Genomic DNA, 22,291 nt, shown 5'->3' with positions numbered 1-22,291 from the left:
GTATCACCAATCAGAATGGAGCAAGACAGAACCCTCCAAGAAAGTTATTTCTAAGAAAACAAAAAAAAAAGTATCAATTACCTGAAGTGAGAAGTAATTTGGACAAGAAATAGTTTGAAGATGAACTAGTGATAAGCACATTAAAAAAAATAAGAAATAAAAAAACAAAACCACAATGTTAAATGTACAACACATTTAATACCAAAGAAAATAAAAAGTTGTATGAAAAAGGACAAAAATTCATCATATACTACATGGCTCAACTGTGATCAGTCATGATGACATAAATCCTGAACACTGATCTAATCAAAATCATGAAACATATAAAAGCCACAAAAAGTGGGTCAGGTTTGGGAAGAAAAAATAAGTACTTCAGTTTAGAGCATAATAAGTTTGAGGTACAGAGTTTTATTTGTGACAATAAGTAGCAGGCAGTTAGGGATGCAGGACACAGCACGTAAGAGAAATGAGGGCTGGAGATAACACATCTGAAAGTCATTCACACGAGAGATGAGAGTTAAAGCCATGAGAATGGACGATCTGGGAAGGAAAAAAGGTGACGGAGGTTAGATGCTTCAGGAACAGGCATATTTTAATGGGCAGAAAAAGAAGTTAAAGAAAGGGTTAGAGAGGTCAGAGGAAAAAGAAGAAAACTGATATCAAATAAGAGTTTCAAAAAGGAAATATAGGTAATCAATGGGGAATTGAACAACTGATCAATTTACACAACGAAAAAATATGTTTGAGTAAATACAATATCAGATTTCACAGTAATCCAAAGAACATTAGACTTTATGACAAAAAGAATAAAGAATAAAAATAGAACTGGATTTTACTCTTCAAGGGAAGACAGGGAAGACGGGACCAGACTCAAAAAGCCTTAAGCAGCGAATAAGTAGTCAGGAAATGGAGGCGAGCGTAGGTGACTTAAGAAGTCTAGTCACAAAGGAAAAGAGAAAAACAGAATGATTGTTTCAGAGGATAACACAATCGAACAAGAATCAAAGGGTTTTCATTCTGGTTGTATGATGCTTAGGAAGGGCCAAGAACATCTGTCGGCTGCAAGGATAAATGTAAAAAACAAAAGCTAAAGATGCAACATAAAGGAAATAACAACTGAAGCAAGGTGTCAGGAGAAGGACAAAAAAAGGACAGCAGGCATAGCAGAGGACTTTCTGGGCACTGAGATGAGGAATAAAAGGAGAGAAGAAGAGATTTATTTATGGCAATTTTTGAGGGGGCTCCTGGTGGGGAGCCCTTGGTGGGTGGTGTCAACCCTCTGAATAGGTATAAGGTAAGGCTACTTCCATGGAATGGAAAGAGATGTAGTGACAGGAATGGAAAGAGATGCAGTGACAGGGTTGGGGCGTTAAGAACAGCAGAAAAAGCTTGGAATAGGCCCTATGGTGAATACAGAAAAATCAATTTTATACGAACAGACTATAATTCAGCAGCAAAGAAGGCTCAGATGAGCTGCACGACTTAAATTTGTAGAATAGATAAATGACCTGGTTTCACAACTTTGTTAAAGACTAAGCAACCTAATATTAATGGAGTAATACTAAAGATAATAGAATCTTCCCAGGATTTGGAATTAGCCATGGAGATAAGGTGACAGAAGAACCTGACTTGACATATAAAATGCCTTCTTTTGAAGTCATTCACTTAGTAAAACCAAGAAATATTAGGCTCACAGGACTGTGAAAATTTAGTGAGTGCATATCTTGAACACCACTGTGTTCTATGAACTTCAAAGAGATACAAAAAGAAGATGACAAGGTCTCTGCAGGTCATAAACCTACTTCCAATCTTACCAAAGAAATAGAAGATGAATGAAAATGACTAAACCGTACAAAACAGTTAAAAGTGAAAATAAAGAGAGAGACCAAGCAGTTTCTTTCTACATAAATACAGGTATAAAGACATGTATATGTGTACTCAGAACGAGATGGATGAATATTATAAGAGAACATTTTTCTGAAGAAGGCTTTGCATAAAGTTCTAAAGGTCTTTAAAAACTATAAACAAGTGAAGCGGAGGCCAAAAAATCCCAAGACTAATGAACCATATATAGGAATAGTAGCTGAAATAAACCCCAAAATTACTTGCCCAGAGTAACAATGTATTAGAGCAAGAAGAAACAAATTGGATAGGAACAGAGGCAGCGGAATCATAGAAGGTGAAGAGCCTGACGGGTTCATCTGATGAACCTGGGTTTATCACAATTTATAATATGGTACTTTTGTGTCCCAGCTAAAAGTGGCAAGATGAAAATAGAGGTAGAAAGTTATTCTAGCAGCTCTGCACTGGGATAAAGAGAAACGAAGACTGCCTCTTAGAAAGCTGCTATCAGACATGAGGGGATGACAGCATGAACCACAGGAAACAATACGGAATGGGAAGGGGAAAAGTAGACCAAAGGTAAGGAAGTCAAAGATGGATTGGACTTAAGACCAAAGGAAGAAAAGAGAACCAATAAACAGGAGACTAGAATGATGGCAGAGACAGGAGAAATGTGGGATTAGGATCTTATTTGAGAAGAAAGGTATAGATTTAAGGAAGAAGAATTTAGTTTTTTAGAACTATAAATTTCAGAAGGCTGAAATAAGCTTTTTTCCCTAGCTCTGTTTTTTCCTCTGTAAGATTTCTCAAAAACAAGAAATAATAACATAAAAGGCAGGAAAGTAATAAAATAAAAGGCAGGATCAAGAAATGATTTAAAAAAAAAAAAAGCAAGACCTTTACAAATTTGATCCCACAGATCTCAAAAAAATTTTATGAAGCCATAAAATACATAACATACTCTTAAAAATTAAGAATTCAAATTATATGACCTTTAAAGCATTGGTAGTAAACCATTAATAAACGATCGTTATGATAAGCAACTACGGTTATATTAAATACGTTCCTAGAAGTTGAAAGAAGTTCTTTCTGTAGAAATGTGAAAATAAGAAACCTAATTCCATAACCCAATTCTAAGCCCATAATAAAATTACAACTCATTTTAATGATGAACAAAAGCATACCTTTAATGTTCCATCAGCTGAACAACTAGCCAAAAGCTTATCATCCGGTGAAAATCTGCAGTGATTGACTGAATTGGTGTGGCCAAACATGGTATTTCGACATTCTGTTCGATTCAAATCCCAGAGCTATTTGAGAAAGATTTCAACGATAATTTAAAAACTAGTACTGAATGGGGAAAAAGTTAGAAATCATGTAATATTCTTCCTTCCCTCGCGTATAAGCCTTTGCAGTTACAGGCAGATGTTCAATTCACAGTAATACAAAGGTGTCAAACACAAATGTGAACTTGTGATTAATGAGTAACGGGGCAGCCCGCAGAGCAGCACCTGAATCTGCTAAGGGACTCAAAGGCCCGCCTAGACGTTTGGTCTGAGCACCAAATTACTAACTAAACAATTACTGCTTATTTAAACAGAGTAGTGTGGAATCATTATTATTTTACTCAGCTCTATAATAAGTAATATGTAAAATAAATCATTCTCAAATTCTTTTAGGTGACTCAAAAAATAGTTATTTCTAAGATTTCCCAACACAAAGCTTGAGTCTGCTAAGCTAAAAATCTATTAATGCTCTAAAAAAATGACAAAAAATACAAAGATAGCAATGATAGGTATAAATATATTTGACAGGAAATATAATGGGTTAGAAGAGCAAGTTATCAGGACTCAATCAACTAAATCCAGAATGTGGGACATTCAACAAGACAAATGACTCAATTTCTCTAACAAATCAATGGCTTAAACATAGAGGCACAGGGGAAGGGGAACTTTTATAGACTAAAAGAGACTTAAGAGACATAACAACCAAATGCCACCTAAAGTTTAGATTCTGAGTCCAGTAAACTCATTGGTAGAAAGATATATTTTGAGACTAATGAGACTAATGGACAGGTATATTACAAAATTGTTGTTTATTGTGTTAGGTGTGATGATGGCAGAGTACTTATGTTTAAGACCTCAAAGATGTATGCTGAATTTATATGATGTATTTTGGGTTAAATGACATGATATCTAGGACTTACTATAAAATGCTCTAGACCAAAAAAATGGGGGATGGTGGAAAGAAAATAAGATTGGCAAAATACTGAAAATTGTTGGAACTAGATGTTGGGTAGCACAGAAGGTTCATTATTATTCTTTCGCCTTTTGAGTATGTTTGAAAAGCATTCAAAAATGTAAATAAAAGGGGCAATAGTCATCCCTGGTGATTTATGCCAACTCAACTAAATACAGAAGAAGAAATCATTTATCCCCATAATTAACTCTGGTAAAAATCCTTTGGAAAAGATTAGTAAGCAAAGTAAGTCCTGTTCTTCATGTCCCTCTATCCTTGGCTCCCAGTCCTAGGTAAACCAAATTCTTCATATATGGCAAGTTACATGGGAGCAGCTTTAGATTTACACATTTTCATTGGCTTCTCTCAGTTCAAGAATCACAAGAATTAATTCTAATAGCCCTCATGGTAATGCAGTCATGGTATGACAGGACTTATAGTAAAATTTGTCCTTAATTAAAATTGTTGACTAACCAGTAACTCCTTCTCACATCTTAGAGATTTTTGTATATATTTAAAAGGAGGGAAGAAATATAAACTTCTCACCCAGCAAGATGTTAAAAGAAACGTCAAAATTAATCATATATAACTACAAAAGTCTTATTTCTTTAGAGGTGTGTTCACCCAAATAGGGCAAAGCTTTTCTGAAATAGTACAAGTCTTATTTTTAAAGGTGGGTTTACTCAACACGGTAAGCTTTACTGGGTAAAAGTGAGTTATAATGGTGAGATAATTTTATGTTACTATATTATTCTGTTATTTTAATCCTATCTGGTGTTTTCGAATTGTCCTGCTCTGCAGGACCCTAGGGATTCCAGAAATATGCTTGAAAGGCATTATGGGGGACAGGGGAATAAGAGCGGGAATAAGAGAGAGTAGAAATGCAGGCCCATACTCCCACTTGAAGAAAAATGGGCTTTGTCTTTTTCACACACTGAACTTCTATGTAAGTTTTCTTTTGGAGGAAAAAAAAAAGGAAAACATTCAGCTTCCTGAAAAGGGGAGGGGAGCAATTTCAACAAACGTTTTCATGTTTTCTTAAATTTTTTAATAACGGGTTATTTAAATGTCAAAACACAGAGTCTTTGAGGTTTTCCAAACTGAAATGTTTTATCCGCTCTGCCCAAAAATGCACAAAAATATGATGTCCCACTGCAAAAATGGTGTGACATTTAGAAAGAAAGGGCAGAAACCAAACCAAAAAAGAATCCAAAATAAGTTAGCAGATATTTCTGGGTGCCAGAAAATTCAATCTAGCTATCCTTAGCATACCACTTAAGGGGAAAAAGAAAATATTTTATAATTTATAATTATAAAACATAATTAAACATGCGAAATGAATATCCATTATTGGATTGTGTGTGTTGGTTAATTTTTTTCCTATCAGCACTTTTCCCCTCCTCCTTGCGATAACGGAACCTCTCTTTTGAATCAAGCCCTACTTAGAATTCAAGTAAAGCTGACCTCACCTCATTTGTCCCATTTCTACATGACTAAACTTGTGATCCTTGGTCAATCCCAGGATTCCATCCTACTGGCCGCTATGGGTTATTTAGCAATGAGCATATAACCCAAACCAGGTCTACCAGAGTTTTCTCTAAAATTAAATCTAGAGAGCCGGGGAAAAGCAAGTTTCTCTTCATCTGTAATTTTGAGTTGTAAGACCCATGTAAGCCTGGAGCTGAGGATGGTCACAAAGAGAGAACATGCCTGAACCAACAAATAGGGAAACAGAGTCTAGAAATGGAGAGGGAGTGAGAGCTTGAAAACATATTTAAGCATCTGGAATCAGCTATGCTTGAAGCCAAGCTCTCCAGTCTTTTCAGTTACATAAGCCAATAATATCTTTTTTGTTGTTGTTCTTGAGCTACTATGAAAGTTTCTATCACTGGAACCAAAAGAGCTTAATTAATATAATGTATGAGAAAATCAAAAGAGATGTTCTGATGTGTCTACAACTTTATCTACATAATTTTCATTATCCACACTTACTTTGAGGAAGCAGTCACTTGACCCAGTGGCTAAGAGAAGGTGATGACTGTTGTTGGTGAATTGGCAGCAATTGACTTGCTCTGAGTGCTCATCATAGGTATGTACTAGTTTCCCAGTCATAGAATCCCAAATCTAAGCACAATAGAAAAAATAAAATTTACAACTACCATTTATTTTCAAATAAAGCAAAACAAATGTGAGCTGCTTTGAGGATGCTATCCATCCTACCTGCCAGATTTTCCTAGTCGGACATGACGAATGCCTCCTTCTTCCCTAAAATATGTATTTTGCCAGGATGCTTTTTAAAAAAATTACATGCAAGTCAATACGTGTCTCTCTCTATGGTGTAATTAGAATCTCAAGAAAACATTACATTCTTCTAGGGCAAGATTTCACATGTTCATATGAATGAAAACAGACAGAGAAGTGCTATAAAGATGATGGAATAATGGACTTCAGATGGGAAGGATGAAGTCTAAGATCTGGCTCTACCATTTATAATTTGTATGTCCCTGGTCAAGTCCTTAATTTATCTAAATCTCAGTTCTCTCCTCTGTAAAATGAGGATACGTATCCCTGTCCTACATATGCATGGTACGAAATGAGATACATGACATAAGTGTTCTGCTGACTTCAAGGTACCAATGAGCGAGTAAAGACACATGGCTCAGTGAAAAAATAAAGTCTCCAGATTCTGAGGGAACCTAGCTTTCAACACAGGCTGTTAGTTATTAATACGAGCTTGAGCAAATGACTTCTCTGAACCTGTTTCCTCATCCTAAAAATACTTACTTTGCAAGTTGTAGTGTGAAATTGGTAATGTATCTAAGAAACTGTGTCGTATAAAGCCTTGTGCAGTATTAAGTTCACAATAAAAAGTAATCAACATTCTAATTACTCTGTAAGACAGCTAAGCAGTCTATTCCATCTAACAATAAACAAGAGAAATGAATTACCTAATGAATTTTCACTGGGCTCTGGACTTCTCAGAGGTACTAATGTCCCTCCCACAGCATTTTCTTTGTTATCTTATCAAAGCATTCCCCAGAGGTCCAGAGAGTTTCTTTTATTTTGAAGTTCTTCTAATTTCTGCCTCTTGCTTTACATTTTGAATTCTTAGAACAGGAACTTGGTATTATTTCCTTTTACTACACAAGCTTTGACTCTGGAACTGCTCAGAGTGGCCAACTCCAGGTCTGTCTTAGAGTAGAAGGTACAGAGTGAGTTAACTGGTTGGTTGTAGGGAGTCCAATCAATCAAGAAGTAGATTTTTCCAAGGTCTTAATTTAGTCTGGATACTCCAGAGCCCTCTTCAAACTCCAGGAAAACTCCCAAGCCAACTTTCTTGCTCCCTCGTTCACTAAGGCCCACCCCACCTAAGCAGATTCGGCACTCCACAACCCCTTTGAAGAAAGCCCAAAGTGAGGTCCCCCCTCCACTTATCAGATAAAACATTCCCCTAGACTTCAGTATCTCTTATATTCTGCATAAATGCTCTGGCTAAAAGCCAAATTTAGGGATAAGAGATGAGAAAAATTAAGAAAGATAAAAATTTGTCTTTAAGTCTTTCTCTATATACTTTTTAGACCAGCAACTTAATTAATTAGTTTGTTCATCCATCTGGTTTTGCACTGAAAATAAGCCAGTTCATAAAGGTAAAAAAATATGGGTTGCATTTCACAAATTATATATTTTACAACAGAATCCAACCTCAGACAATAATTTCATGCAGTAACACTTCTAATCACAGTGCACTCAAAGATTTCAACTGATATTTAACCCACAGACCAGTCAATAAAACGGCAGGCAAAATTTATTAATTTATAATTGCTTTTCTCAGCTGCCTGGTAAATATCTCAGGCTGATCATCCTAGGCATTTTTGCTGGTACTTAAAAATAAATGGTTTTCAGATAGCATTAATTTACAATGGATAAAAACTAGTTTGCCTCAAGTTAGTAACTCAACAGGCAAGAGTCCTTTAACCCTACTTACCCTAGCCCCTCTATTATAGAAAAAGAAAATGAATTCTGTGGTGATTACAACTTAAGAAGAAAATGTTTCCTTACCTTCACTTTTTTATCGACTGAGCAGGTTGCTATAAATCTGTCATCTGTAGAGAATGCACAGCAAAGCACTTCATCTTCATGGGCCCTGATTTCTAGAAGTTTCTCTCCTGTTTCAGCTTTGAACACCTACACAAGCAACAATAAAATCTTTTTACTACATACCACTTAACCATGAGCCATTAGTCAATAAAATTCTCTCCTTAAAAGATCTTAACCACTGTATTTTGCAACAGAAACAAACCTTGGCAAGATCACTCCAAAAATCAAAATTTCTGTCAGAATTTGTATATTTTAACATAAATAGAGAACTAGCCACTGTTAAATGTTTGTAGTATCAATAAAAAGAACTGACAGAGTATAGCTCCAGTTCTTGAGAACTGTTTGGCAAATTCTTAACAAATAGAAAACATATCATGCAATATGCTTTCTTCTTGGGGCTGAAAAGCCACAGTTAATAAAATTAGTAATAAAGTACACATCTAAAAATAAGATTTATAGTCATAATCTTGTAAAGACTAGTTATGCTAAATATAAAAGTTTTAACTAATCTGATCCCGATTCCTTCAAAACCAAAACATAGAGCACAAGTTTAAAGAAAAGTACTCACTCATGTTTCCAGAAAACAAATGAGAACTTAAAGGAAATTCAAGCACCTTAGGAAATAATCTAGTCCAATTCCTATTTATAGTCAGAAATCTATGCCTGGCCTGGTGATAAAATAGGTCTATTTATTTAATCACTGTTTTTTTAATCAGAGCCCTATTCACTGAAGTCCTTCAGTCTTTTAACAATTGTCATTTCCTCATTACCCTTAGATGGCACATGGATGATGGAAACGAACTGGCAGGGTAAAAGGTACTTCTATGTCACTTGGCAAATTTAGAATTATAAAAAAACACGACCATATCTTTCAAAACTCTAGAAAAAGCTTTCATAAAATGTTCAAGAGATTTTAATTTCTCTATTTCTAATGTACAATTTTCTTGAATTTTAGGATTTATATGTTCCAATATGCACAGTATTGGGTACATGCCTATTACAAATTTACCTGTAAAGTTTTATCAGCTCCACAAGAAGCTATTCTTTGACCATTCTCAGAAAAGCAAGCATGGTAAACAGCATCTGTATGGGGGCGGACAACTAAGCGGGAGAGATTCTTGATGTTTTTTTTGTTTCTAAATGCAAGGAAAAAATGAACAGAAACCCAATAAATGAGAGTAAAAGCAATTTATTTTCTTTCAGTAACAAACTGTCATTTAACATACTTATGTTCCCCAAAATACAAAATTCTTCAAATTAAATTACCAACATGTAAATGACAGCATAGATCACCTAAAGAAAGCATGCTATAAAAAGACTGGCATTTTAAGAGAAATGCTACCCTATCTTAAGCAACCTGTCATTTGTTACAAATGTCACTGAGTTGGAAGAAATTTAGTTAATCAAATACACAACGCTTTCTATTTTCCTTTGACACATTAATAATATGTGCAAAGAAAACATTATATAAGGATACACTCCAGAAAAAAAACTCCATATTTTTTAAAAGGAAAAAAGACATAACAAAATGAAGCTCGTTTCCTAACTGAAGTATGACACTACACTCATCATTATGATAACGTAGTTTAAAACTGTTCTTCTCTAACTACAATTATTCAGATACACAGAATAAAGAAAAAGCAATGTCATTTTCCTTGTATCTTAATCTACTGAATACTATTCCACTAGTATAAATTTTATATTATTTCTGATGGGCCAAAGGGTAAAGAAATGTGCTGTACACTTAAATGGGGCAAGAATTAGAACAGTGTCAGAATTTCACAGTGTTGGTCACTTAGGGTATAAGTAAATACGTTAAATGGTATCATGCTTAATTGAAGAGTCAAAGTTAGGAGTCAGATAAACCTAAAGGGCAACCCCACTTCCATTACTTATTAGGTGTATAACCTTAAGCAAATTACTTAACCTATTAAGTTTCATTTCCTCGTATGTAAAATGCAAGTAATGATACCACCTCTAAATATAGTGCTTGGCACATAAAGATGCCAATGCTGTTATTTGTTTAAAAAATTAACCACACACAAGACAGACCAAATGAAAAAAAGGAACTCGAAGGTAAAACAGACCTAGATCTTGCTTTGATAGCATATAAACCTTACTAGAAGTGATGAAACAAACAGCTATAACATAGGAACTATAATGATGAGAACCTGGAAGTAAAACAGGTAAGTTACCAGCAAAGTTGAGAGCATTAGATTAAGAAAATACTCTTTCTTTCCCCTTGATCTATATATTCAACTCCCCAAACAAAGCTTGGAAAGTGATCTGTTGCAATGATGGGCATATTAGTAGACGGCTAAAAGTATTCGACAAATAAATGAATGCATGAAAAAATAATTTGAAAGCTGAAACTCAGTTAAATTAAGCTTTACCAACGTAAACCTTTCTACATTAAAAAATAGAGGACTTATAGTCCTGAAAAACAAAGCATTCTTTGAAAATGACTTTGTCAAACTCAGTTAAAAATACAGCTATGAATGACTAACCATTCTATGAAAGTACATCACAGGTTGAAATGTAGTTGATGAAATGGAAAAAAAAGAAATATGTACGAAAATGTAAAAACAACAAACAACAATTCATAAGAGAACTAAACCTATGTCGATCTGATTACAAAACCAAGCCTTAAAATTCTATTTCAGCCACTAAAACATGAATTCAGTCAATCTCCCACAAATTTCTATTGAATATCAACTATGTGGACCTGACAATATGCTAAATGCTATTCTTAATAACAACTAATATTTACTGAAAACTTCTTATGATCTAAAACAGCATTTTCCACTGTTCTAAGCACTTATTAAGAGTGCTTAGCACATTAGAGAAATTCAAATGTCTGTTGAACTAAACTGAATTAGGGGAATCACCCGTGGCAACCTGACTCATTTGGAAAGAGGGTCCAGGGCTATAAAATCACAGACATCAACCTAGAGTTCGATTCAGATATATATCATATATGTGAAAAGACAAATTAAATAGCCGACCATTAGGTAACATTCATATTTATTATTTCTGCTATAAGAGAAGCATGTCATATAGAAGAAGTATGGAAAATCAAGCTACACAGACCCAGAGTTTAAATCCCACTCAGCGAGCTGCATGAGCTTAATTAAGTCTCAATCCCTCTGTGCCTCAATTTTCTCATTTGTAAAACAGGGCAAATAATATTTACCTTATAAGGTTGTTTTGAAGATAAAATGAGTAACATATGTGAGCATATTCTATATAACGGGCATTAAAAAGATGGTAGCTTAGCTATCCTTTTACTAATTGATAAGATTAATGTAAGAGCAAAACTGAATGGCCTCTTTTAGAAGTTAGAAGAATCATAATTCAGTGGAAGTTTAATAAGGTCTTGTGCAAGAAAAGCACTAATCACTTTACATCCAATATCTCATTTAAATCTTCACAAAAATAGTGCTTACCTCGAAGGACTGTTATCTCTGTTTTAGGTATGAGGAAGGAAAGTAACCTATCTATAACTTGTTCAAAATCACAAAACATTAGGTTTTAGAACTGAGTTTCAAACCTAGGTTTGTCACTTCGAAGCCCACGCTCTTCACTACTTATTGTGTTACATACAGTAGGTAAAGCATCTGGTGTTAATATTTAGGATGATTTGTCAAAATGTCACACAGGCAAGCATCTATTTCTATGGATTCTTTGAAACATATATTTCTCCTATGCTTACTTCTCTAGAACTCTGTAATAAGTAAGAATGCTTATTAAAAGTTCCAGCCCTTTCCAAAAACTGTAGTTAAATCTTCCTGGTGCGAACTTATTCACTAGCTGAAAAAATAATGATATCATTAGCACTCTGCTCCCTTGGGTTCTTTCTAACCTACTTACATCCACTCCAGGTAAAGCATTCCGTTATCGACCTCCTGCTTGGCCTTCAGCTTAGCTTGCTGATAAACTTCTGAAGTTTCAGGTTCACAGAGACCCAGTTGTACAATATTAGGAAATGGCTGTCGTCCAAGAAGATGTCCATTTAAAGATAAAAACTCCTGGAAATTCTCACAGACTGCACAATCCTATGAATAAACTAAAATCTCTTAGAAACATAACCAGAGCCAAGATCTGACATTTTTCTGTTTCTGTGATCTTGTCACTTTAAAGGCTTAAATGAGATTCTCTATATGAGCTAAAATTAAATAGCCGACCATTAGGTAACAAAAATACAGTGACCCTCTTCAGACTTTTAAACATGAAGTAAAAATCTCATTATCAAAGCACTACTTTCTTAACAAATTCTTTTTTTAAAAAAAAGCCACTGAACATTTTAGTTTCTCAACTTTCAAACTTTAATCCTATCCACATTCCCAGTAGGCTAGGAACAAAATGATTAGAATAATCAAAGATCAAAATAAGAGAATTATCTCTCTTTGCCCCTTCTATTCTGCTTGTTTGCACTATTAAACCTAGAACTTAATGTCAAAAAGCATATCCTTTAAGGACTTTTTTCCCACATTAATATATACCTTTTCATCCAGTATATGCCTGTATTCCACAAATTCATGAATCAGATGAGCAGGGCCTGCAAATTCCGTTTTTGCTTTAATCCAATCCAGGGCAAACATTAAAGCACAAAGTTCCTTTAAAAATAAATAAATAAGATCAGGAGTCCTGTCAAAGAGATCAAAGAATTTTAAGTCTACCACCATTATTCTAACACTACTGAGAGCAACTTAGTGGGTATCTCAAATTTAAGGACAAAAAAGAAGCTACTGAAAATGAACATATTGTGGACGTTACATCTTAACTCAAAATAAATTTTAGTTGGATTAAAAACTTAAATATAAAATAGAAAACTTCAAAAAAATACTAGAAGGTACAGGGAAATATTTTTGTAACCCTGGAGTGAAGGAAATTTTTGTAAAATGACACCAAAGCCAAACACCAAAAAGAAAAATAATGATGCATTTAACTACATAAAAACTCAAATCTTCACTATAGTAGAAAACAATCTAAATAAAATTTAAGACAAAAAATAAACCAGAAAAAAATATTTACAACACATATGCTAGATGAGGGCTTAATATTCTTTTTTATAGAAAATTCAAAAAAAAAAAAAAAGAAAAAGATAACCCCCAAAATAAAAATGGAAAAGGCAATAGATGAGAACCAATTCACAAAATAAAAAGTACCAATGGCCAAAAACCTCACCAGTAATCAGAGTAAAACAACAAAGATTTACTATTTTTAATATCAGATTTCTAAAGACTAAAAGGAGTGATAAGCCTATTGACTGGAATCAGAGGAAAGGAACACTCATACACAGTGGTAGTGATGTAAATCAGAGCAACCCTTCTAGAGGGCAGTTTGGCAATCTGTATTAAAATTCAAACTATATATACTATTTGATCCAGAAATTACACTTATAAATATGTGTTCTAAGAAAATAATCAGAATGAGCTTTTGCATTCTGTCCATAATCAATCATAACATAGCTATACAATGAAATGGTATGTAGCTTTAATAATCACATCTTTCTTTATAAAGTGACATAAAAATATGGCTATGAAATACAATTAAATGGAAAAAAACAAGATATAAAACTCTTATTTCTATTATGGTCTGTTTGGTTTTAAAGGACGAGTGTATATATCTGAGCAACAAAATGATCTACAAAAGTATCCACAAAAGCATCAGCAATGTTGTGATCTTCCTTTTCTTCTAGTTTTTCTAATTTTTTCCAATGAAATATACCATCATCTTCAATCATCAGCAAAAAATAAAACATCATTAAACAAATGAGAAGAAACTGAATCCTTCCACACTATCATACACATCAAAGGTTTTTTAAAACAATGCATTGACCCAGTAATTTCACTTAAACATAAACTATAGTAGGGAAAAAAATCAGGCTACACCACCATTTTTGTAACCAAGAGAAAATGTACCTAAGCACAGAAAAATTACTTCAAGTACATATAGTTTTCCAAAATATCAACATTTTTAATAGTTAGTTGGTAGTTAAGTCTTTGAATATCATATATGTGCAGATGATTCCCAAATTTTATCTTTAGTCCATCATCTTCCCCAGAAATCTAGATTCATATATCCAATTATGTACTCAATAATTCCAGTTAGATATCCAAATATGTATATCAGATTTAATACTCAAAATGAGTTCCTAACCTTCCCTTCACCACCCTCCCCCCCGAAATATCTGTCCTACCCACAGACATCCCCATCCCCATCAAAGCGACTCTGATCTTTCCATTGCACAAGCATGGAGTCATCTTTGACTCTTTCTCTTCTAATGCACATCAAATCCATCAGCACATGATGATTATACCCCTATAGCATCACTCTCTTTCTCCTTCCATGCTTTTTTCTTCTTCTGAGCACTTACTAACCCTAACATAGTATAAATTTATTTGTCCACTGTCAGTTTCCTGCAGAATGTAAGCTCAGTGACAGCAGGGACTTTGTGCCTGTGGCATATCCTCATAATGAAGAACAATACCAGTACATAACGAATACTCGATAAATATTTACTGAATGAATGAATGAATGAATGAATGAATATACTTCCCCACCCTCTGTTTCCTCACAAAACTTAAAAATAAATTCATACCTCCTATAAAAGAAAGCTTCTGGTAAGAAGAGAGTGAATTTTTAGGTGGTTCATTTACTACGGTTACTAAGGTAACTTGTTAAATCGCTGCTGGTAAAAACAGTAACAGAAACAAAAATACTGACAGTCTCTAATTCTACTTTTACTAAGCACAGGACAAAACACAAATGAGATAAAAGAAAGAAAGTAATTTTTAAACGGGTCATCTTACTTTGTGCATATTGGCACTGGCCATGTGATAGGTCAGAAAACTATACCAGTACATGCAGTCTTCCTGGTCTAGTGAAAGAGTATGTGGCTGGTAATATCTCTGGAACTGAGTGATTACTTTCTTATGTAGATCCTGAAACCCAAACGAAACAGTTCAGAGGACAGAAACAATTTCATAACTAAACATCACAGTAACTCCAGCTTCCAAAGCTTTTAAAGAATGTACAGAGAATCTCTCCACAATATACTTATTAATTATGAAAGGAAGAATATATTTAAGGAATGAGAAAACCAAATTTACAACAGAAAAAAAGGATACAATAAAATAGTAATAAAATGATATCTCATTAAAAATGTGCACATGAAAACAAAGAAATTACAAAAGGAAAAAAACAGTGATTTTACAGTGGAGAAACTAGTAGATAGCACTTTAATCAAGTGATCAGTGTTAGCATCGCTGATAGTAAGAGATAACAACACATATATCTCATGATGCTCCAAGGACACAATATTACTTCTGTGGTATGCCTGCCAAAAAAATATATCCCTAATCTAGTCAGGAGAAAACATCAGATAAACCCAAACTAAGGGACAATGTACAAAATCACTAGCTAGTATTCCTTAAAACTGACTATGAAAGATAAAGAAAGCTAAGGAATTTTCATAGATTTGAGAAAACCAAGGAAACATGACAATTATAATGCAATATGAGATCCTGAATTGGACCTGGACCACAAGAAGGACATTAGTGGGAAAGCTGGTGAAATTCAAGGAAAGTCTGTGGAGTAGTAAATAGTATTGTATCAATGTTAATTTTCTGGCTTTGATAATATATTATAGTTATATAAGAATTTACCACTGGGGGAAGCTGGGGGGGAGGGTATATGCATAGAAACAGTACTATTTTGCAACTCTTCTGTAAGTCTAAAATTATTGCAAAATAAAAAGTTTAAAAACAAACAAAAAGAATGTACAGAGGTGCAAATACCTGAAGCTGGTCACGATTCTTCTCTGTAAGGAAATCTACTTGAAGATCATGTAAATAATAACGAAATGAGTTTCCATTCCGATCACAGAATAATAGAGATTTATTAACAAACTCCTGCAGTATGTCTTCAACTTCTTCAGTTTCCATGTCCCAGAGAATACATAGCACCTAGGAATTATTTTAAGCATTTAATGTGCCACAAAAGTACAATGATCAGGATTGCAGACAAGGTGTTAACACACAAAAAAATCATATCTTAAAGTCCTGAATAAGAATCTCTCCATTTCATATTAAGAAGCTCAACCATTAAGACAGAAAAGAGAAAGAAGTCAGATGCTTCTCCAGTTCACTAGAACCAATGAAAATAGGTAACTTGTCCAAGCTCAACACAAAAGTTTTGATGGAGACTGAGAGAGGGGCTTCTGAACCTTCCAATCCACCACCTCAGTCACAGGGTCTTATCTGTCCAATATCCTATGTAACAACAATATTCTCAGTACAATATTCTCAGAGGTCACATGCTGTAAATAACCAGTGGTAAAGATTGATGGTCCTTCTATTACCTTTGTTGGTACCTTGACATCCTTCTGAAAAATAGAAAGATCTGTGTAATAATCTTTGATGTCTTCTCTGAGCATTTCAACACTTATAGACATGGCTTCATCCAGAGCCTCATAAGCATAAGATGAAGATTTCCTTATCCTCTTAAATTGCTTATTCTGAAGTTGCCTGAGGTAGTACTCCCAGCGGCTGGGAAAATCACGTAAAAGTGCACCAATTAAAGACACTACAAGAGGAGAACCTAAAGAAGAAACAAAGTCACTGCATAAATACTGTCTCATTTCAGAAATACCACTAAGAATCAATTTATTCTTAAGAAATAATTTCTGTTGCATGTTATCCAAAGGCTTAAAATATTTATACCTCTTAGATTCAACTTTAGGTATTCATTCTAAAGAAGTCATCAGAAATAAGAAATATTTCATTTCAGAATATTCATCACAGCATTATTTAAAACAGTGAAAAATCTTAGACAATAACAGAAATGACTAAAGTAAATTATATCACAATATTATGCCTCTGGTAAATTTTTTCAAAAGATATTTAATGACATGGGAAAAGGTTCTAGATTTGTTATATTAAAAGGACAAGGTTCAAAATTATATACACCACATTATAATCTCAATATTTTTTTCAAAGTTTTATATGTACTAAAAGACTGGAATATTCTCATGATACTAATATTATCAGATTATGGATCATTTCTATTTTTTCTTTACAGTTTCATACATTTTTAAGTGCTTTAAAGTAGACATTTATCAGCTTTATCATCAATACAAATCGAATATTTTTTCTAAGTTTAAGATTTTTTTTAAAAAGTCAATTAACTCAAAACCAAGTATCTATTCGATGGCAGAAAAAAAAAGAAGGTATTTCCAAGCATTAACAATGATGGAAATAATATTAAGTACTGATGGATTTAACTATATAAAATGTTTAATTTCTATATGTCAATAAATACTACAAATGAAATCAAAAGACAGACAAAAAACTGGAGAAAAATATTTGCAAAAACATGACAAAGGGCGGGCTAATAGCTTCAATAGTTTGAGTACCTCAAAGTCAATTAAAAATACTTATATCACAAAAAAAAAAAGTGAGTCAAGGATAATTGCTTAAGATGCAAATATTCAATAAATAAGTAAAAAGTTTAACTTCACTAATAAATAATGGAAATTAAGAAGATAACACCAGTTTTCACTATCAAAATAGAACGCTATTTTTATAAAATCTCGACAAAAATTTTTCATATCATTCTTCCTGCTAACATATTGTGGGTATTCATTAAATATTATCTTAATGAATGACTGACTACTAAAATATCATTATACATTTAAGGTATCAGAGAAGAACCAAAAATACTAAATATTCTAATACGTTTTTGGATGTTCATGTGCTAAACTGTCATGTTCATTAGCTTAACTTACAAAAGGGTAAATTAATATCTCTATAACCCTTTCATACACAAAATAAATAATTACCTTGACACTGTTTTATAATATTATGAGCTTGTTCCGGCAAATCTGCTTTCTTCATATTAACAAAAAGAGATAAAATTTCAAGTCCTTTTTCTTTTCCTAAGTCACTCTCCACGGGGACTACATACTTAGGACCTGAAAAAAATCATAAAATACAGTAAGTAATTTGGTATGCCACATATTTCAATGTAATTGAATTAAAACAGAAAGGTACGAAAAAGCAAATTAATAATCCTTACCCATTACCGAATCTGTGACACTTTTGTCTCTGGTTGTAAGAAGAATCTGACATTGATTGTCAAAAGCTTTTAACACCCAAGGATCCCAAATATCATCCAAGATCAACAGAGACCTAAATAAAAGAACTGTATTGAGTCACCAATGACATTTATTGTAAGCTTCTTTTAAAAAAGGAAAATACCACCAGTATTTTAAAAATTTACAAAATAAAAAAAGAAAGAATAGATGTCTCATGGTTCTTTCTCTCTTCTTTGCGATATACCTTTCACAATATACTGATCTAAATAAGGAAAAAGAATTAGAGCCTTCTCTCTCTTCCCACGCCAAATCAATGTATATTAAAGTTAAGGGAAAAATTAACAGAGGGCTGTGTATACCATGTAACTATTAGAAATCAACTATCTGGTACCTAAAAAGAACTATCCATGTAATGGGATTTTTCCAATTCAGTCTTTAAGCACCAAAACTGAATGAGAATTGGGCTCAGGTTAAAATTAGAACAACTCTTATAACAATGATGATATTTGACCATTTTTTTACCTACAAAACTAGCACTTTCATATGTTCCAACCGAATATAAAGCACTAGCAAGAATATTACTTTTCGTTTGGTATACTACTGGAGTGTTTTCCATCCAAGAAATCAGTTTGTTTATTCATAAGGATAAAGAACTTCTGTGCCAATTCCTGAATGGTCTCTCCAAAAATGTTTTTAAACTTACCAGAACAAATGGAGAAAAAAATACAACTAAAACCTGATAGCATAATTATACTCTAGAGTTTTTATCCAAATGGCACATTACTTCTGCACAATATAACAACAACAACAACAAAACCCCTATAGGTACATATACAGGTTAGAAAAATTGGAAAAGCATAAAACAAAATGATACTGAGAAAAAAACAAATGACTCATTATAAGCCATGATCTGACAGATCTGAGTAGTTACAATATTTTCCTAAATAGAATCATTTTTATTTTTGCAAAGAAATGAAGTAAGAGAGAAGTTACTGAGCAAGAAAAGAGTTAATGATTAGTAGTCTCAATTCTACTTCCTCTAGAAAAATAGATACCAGTGACCATCATGGAGAAAAAGGATAATGGAGGGATCTGGAGGAGAAAGAAGCCAGAGAGAAGGGATCTTGCCCTCTGTAGTGAATGTCCATCATAATCATCTAGGAGGCTTTTTCCAAAAATGACTCTTCTCACCCAATATTGTGATATTAATTCCCTTACTAATTTGAGAATCACTGCCATTCTCTGCCATTGTCACATATGACAGTATACTACATCATCAGGGGCACTGGGGCATTTAAAAACTTCAATGCCATTACTCAATTCTTGCCTACTTTACTGCTATGTTCCCAAGGAATGCTTTATCATCCCTGTACTTGCAGCACTGACCCAGGCACAACACTCGCCAGCTAAATGAGCGAATGAAAAGAATGGCCACTAGATCATGGAAATCCAACTGTTGATTGAATCCTAAGTTATCCTCTTAACGAAAGCAGCAATTAAACTGCTGTCTCCCTTCTAGCTAATGAAAATAGTGAAACAGCTGAAAACAGTGCCTAGCACATAATTATAACTGTATTTATTTATTGAATGAATAAAATAAACAAATACAACAAACTCCTAAAGTACATGGAAGCATAAAAGTTACATGTATACCTAAAAACTAAGACAACACAATAAAAGGTTTCCATTAAATAATCCTTTCTGACTCGTTGCCCTACATTTATTCTGTCTCTTGTTCTACATTAATCCATTAGAAATAATGGATTCGTGGTAAAAAAAAAAACTTGCATTTTCTAGCCAAGACCACTCACCAACTCACCTGCTTAAGAACTACTTCCTGAGAGCCTACAATGGTATATAAGAGACGATGTGGTAGGTAGGATGCAAAGAAAAGTAGCAAGTTTAGGCCAGTGGCAGCCAATTTTTTTTTTTTAATACAAGAGAGAGAACAGCAGCAAAGCAATGGTTTCTTCTTAGACACTACCGAACAGCAAGAAAAGGGCATAATGTTCTCAAGATGTCAGTAGTTAAGTCTCAATGAGAATTCATATATCAATATGACCATCTGTACCTTGGGTGTTTGCGGAGCATCAGGATGCGAAGACGGTCTTTAGCCTCTTCGATATTAAGTGGAAGCCTCTGGGAGAAGCTCTCATCCTGATCCAATCGTGTACAAAGATTCTGCAGTTTCATCAGAAGCCCAGATTTGTCTTGTTTCCCAACTGAAACCCAATGCACACCCCCTGGGAAACAACCTGGTGAGGAAAAGAATAATAAACTTAAGGCCTCTGAACAGGAGTCCTTCTTCGAAAGATTTTTACAGATAAGCAGATCTGTTCCAATCTTTGATCTCATCACATCTTCGACTTTTCTTGATTCAAGATACAATTCTTACTTGTAGGGTATTATCGATCTTTATAACCTGATTCTAAGAAAAGTTAAAGATACAAATAAATTGGAGTTTGGATTAATCTGCTTTTTATCAATACCATCTTACCAAACAAAATTTCACAATCTTTGTCCTGTGTCATCAATCACCACTGTACAGTACAGTTTCTCAACCTAAGCACTCTGCACGGCTGGAGCCAGATAATTTATTGCAGTGGAAGGCTGTCCTGTTCACTGTAGGATATTTAAGAGCCTCCCTGGCTTCTATCTACTAGATGCTGGTAGCCGTCCCCCTCCCTAGTTATGACAACCAACAACGTCTCCATACATTATTAAATGTCCACTAGGGGGCAAAATCACCTGTGACAGAACCACTGAGTCTAAGGACCCGTAACTCACTCATGGTTCTCATACAGAGAAAAGTTAGGTTCAAGCCTCGCTCTACTGCTTACTAACTAAACAATCTTCAGTAAATCGCTTAACCTCAGTCTCCTTCACTATACTGGGATAAGACTGTTTATCCCACCTAGTTCAGACTTACTCTGAGAAATTAATAATAAAAAATATGGGAATTTGCTATGTTAACTATAAAGTTATAACAGACTTATCGGTGAATATGGCTCTGAGAGCCCCTTACAAATATTAAGCTTTGAAGACTATACTTTCAGGGATCATTTCTATAGTTTATTACAAATATTAAGCTTTGAACTAGTAAGCACTATGTAAGAGTAGACATTATCATTATTATCGCTGTCAACTGTTATCATCATCATTATTGTTGACTAAGCCATAGCATATGTTAAAATACATATTTTTACTTATATATTATCAGGAACCAAAAATCTTAAGCCATCATACACTGTACTTGATCAGCTCCACATAGATAGAAATAAAATTTAAGAGGGGTCCTTATGTCTAAAATATGATGAATAGTAACATTAGATCATACCAGTGGCATTAACCATATTTATATTATGTGATCGTAAAAGTGTAAGAAAAAGCAAAAAGTAGATACAAACATAAATGAGTTATATTACATCAAAAGGCAATTTATTTGCTGATATTCACAAATACTTAAGTACAGAAAGAAATCACTATCTTAAAAACTTAATTATCCAAAAGAAATATTTTATATACGCTCAAAGATCTATTTACAACAGACATTTTTGAGCACTATTCTAATAGTTCTACACATTAATCTGTATTTAATCCTCACAACAGACTATGAAGCAGACACTATTATCTTCACTTTACAGATGAGGAAACCTAGGTATAGAAAGGCTGAGTAATTTATCTAAGGTTATGCAACTAATAAAGCAGAGATAGGATTCAAATCTCCAGTGTCAATGTTCAACTTCTAAACTATTCATCTTCTAAAAGGATATTCACTGCAGCATTGTTTGCAACAAGAAAAAGCTGGAAACCACCTACAATGTCCATCTGAATCTCCTCTTCTCCAGATTTCCAAAACCTGAGGCAGGCCCAACTGAAGAAGGGGAAACCGTATATAAATGAAGTTTGAAGTATTACGTAGAACTTGACATTTTAATTATTGAAATAAGGCTGTTTTTAAAATGTAAAGTGACCTGGGGATGCTGAGCCTGTACAAAGCCGGGGAAAGAATCA

General features: G+C 33.8%; 1 protein-coding gene across 1 annotated transcript in view; it reads right to left on the bottom strand.

Annotated features, from left to right (window-relative positions):
• APAF1 (apoptotic peptidase activating factor 1) overlaps positions 1 to 22,291 on the bottom strand; it is a gene marked incomplete at its 5' end in the record, with an annotated part of 76,048 nt that overhangs the window by 45,012 nt on the left and 8,745 nt on the right. The window contains 12 exons of the mRNA XM_023527445.1: positions 3,027 to 3,152; positions 6,073 to 6,204; positions 8,140 to 8,265; positions 9,188 to 9,314; positions 12,049 to 12,233; positions 12,681 to 12,794; positions 14,994 to 15,125; positions 15,981 to 16,148; positions 16,544 to 16,782; positions 18,023 to 18,154; positions 18,259 to 18,371; positions 20,349 to 20,532. Coding sequence (XP_023383213.1) covers positions 3,027 to 3,152; positions 6,073 to 6,204; positions 8,140 to 8,265; positions 9,188 to 9,314; positions 12,049 to 12,233; positions 12,681 to 12,794; positions 14,994 to 15,125; positions 15,981 to 16,148; positions 16,544 to 16,782; positions 18,023 to 18,154; positions 18,259 to 18,371; positions 20,349 to 20,532 — 1,778 coding nt within the window. The remainder of the gene's footprint in view (positions 1 to 3,026; positions 3,153 to 6,072; positions 6,205 to 8,139; positions 8,266 to 9,187; positions 9,315 to 12,048; positions 12,234 to 12,680; positions 12,795 to 14,993; positions 15,126 to 15,980; positions 16,149 to 16,543; positions 16,783 to 18,022; positions 18,155 to 18,258; positions 18,372 to 20,348; positions 20,533 to 22,291) is intronic.

This window comes from Pteropus vampyrus, unplaced genomic scaffold (assembly GCF_000151845.1).
Source record: "Pteropus vampyrus isolate Shadow unplaced genomic scaffold, Pvam_2.0 Scaffold16, whole genome shotgun sequence".
NCBI lineage: Eukaryota > Metazoa > Chordata > Mammalia > Chiroptera > Pteropodidae > Pteropus > Pteropus vampyrus.
This window is presented reverse-complemented; position numbering and strand designations above follow the sequence as displayed.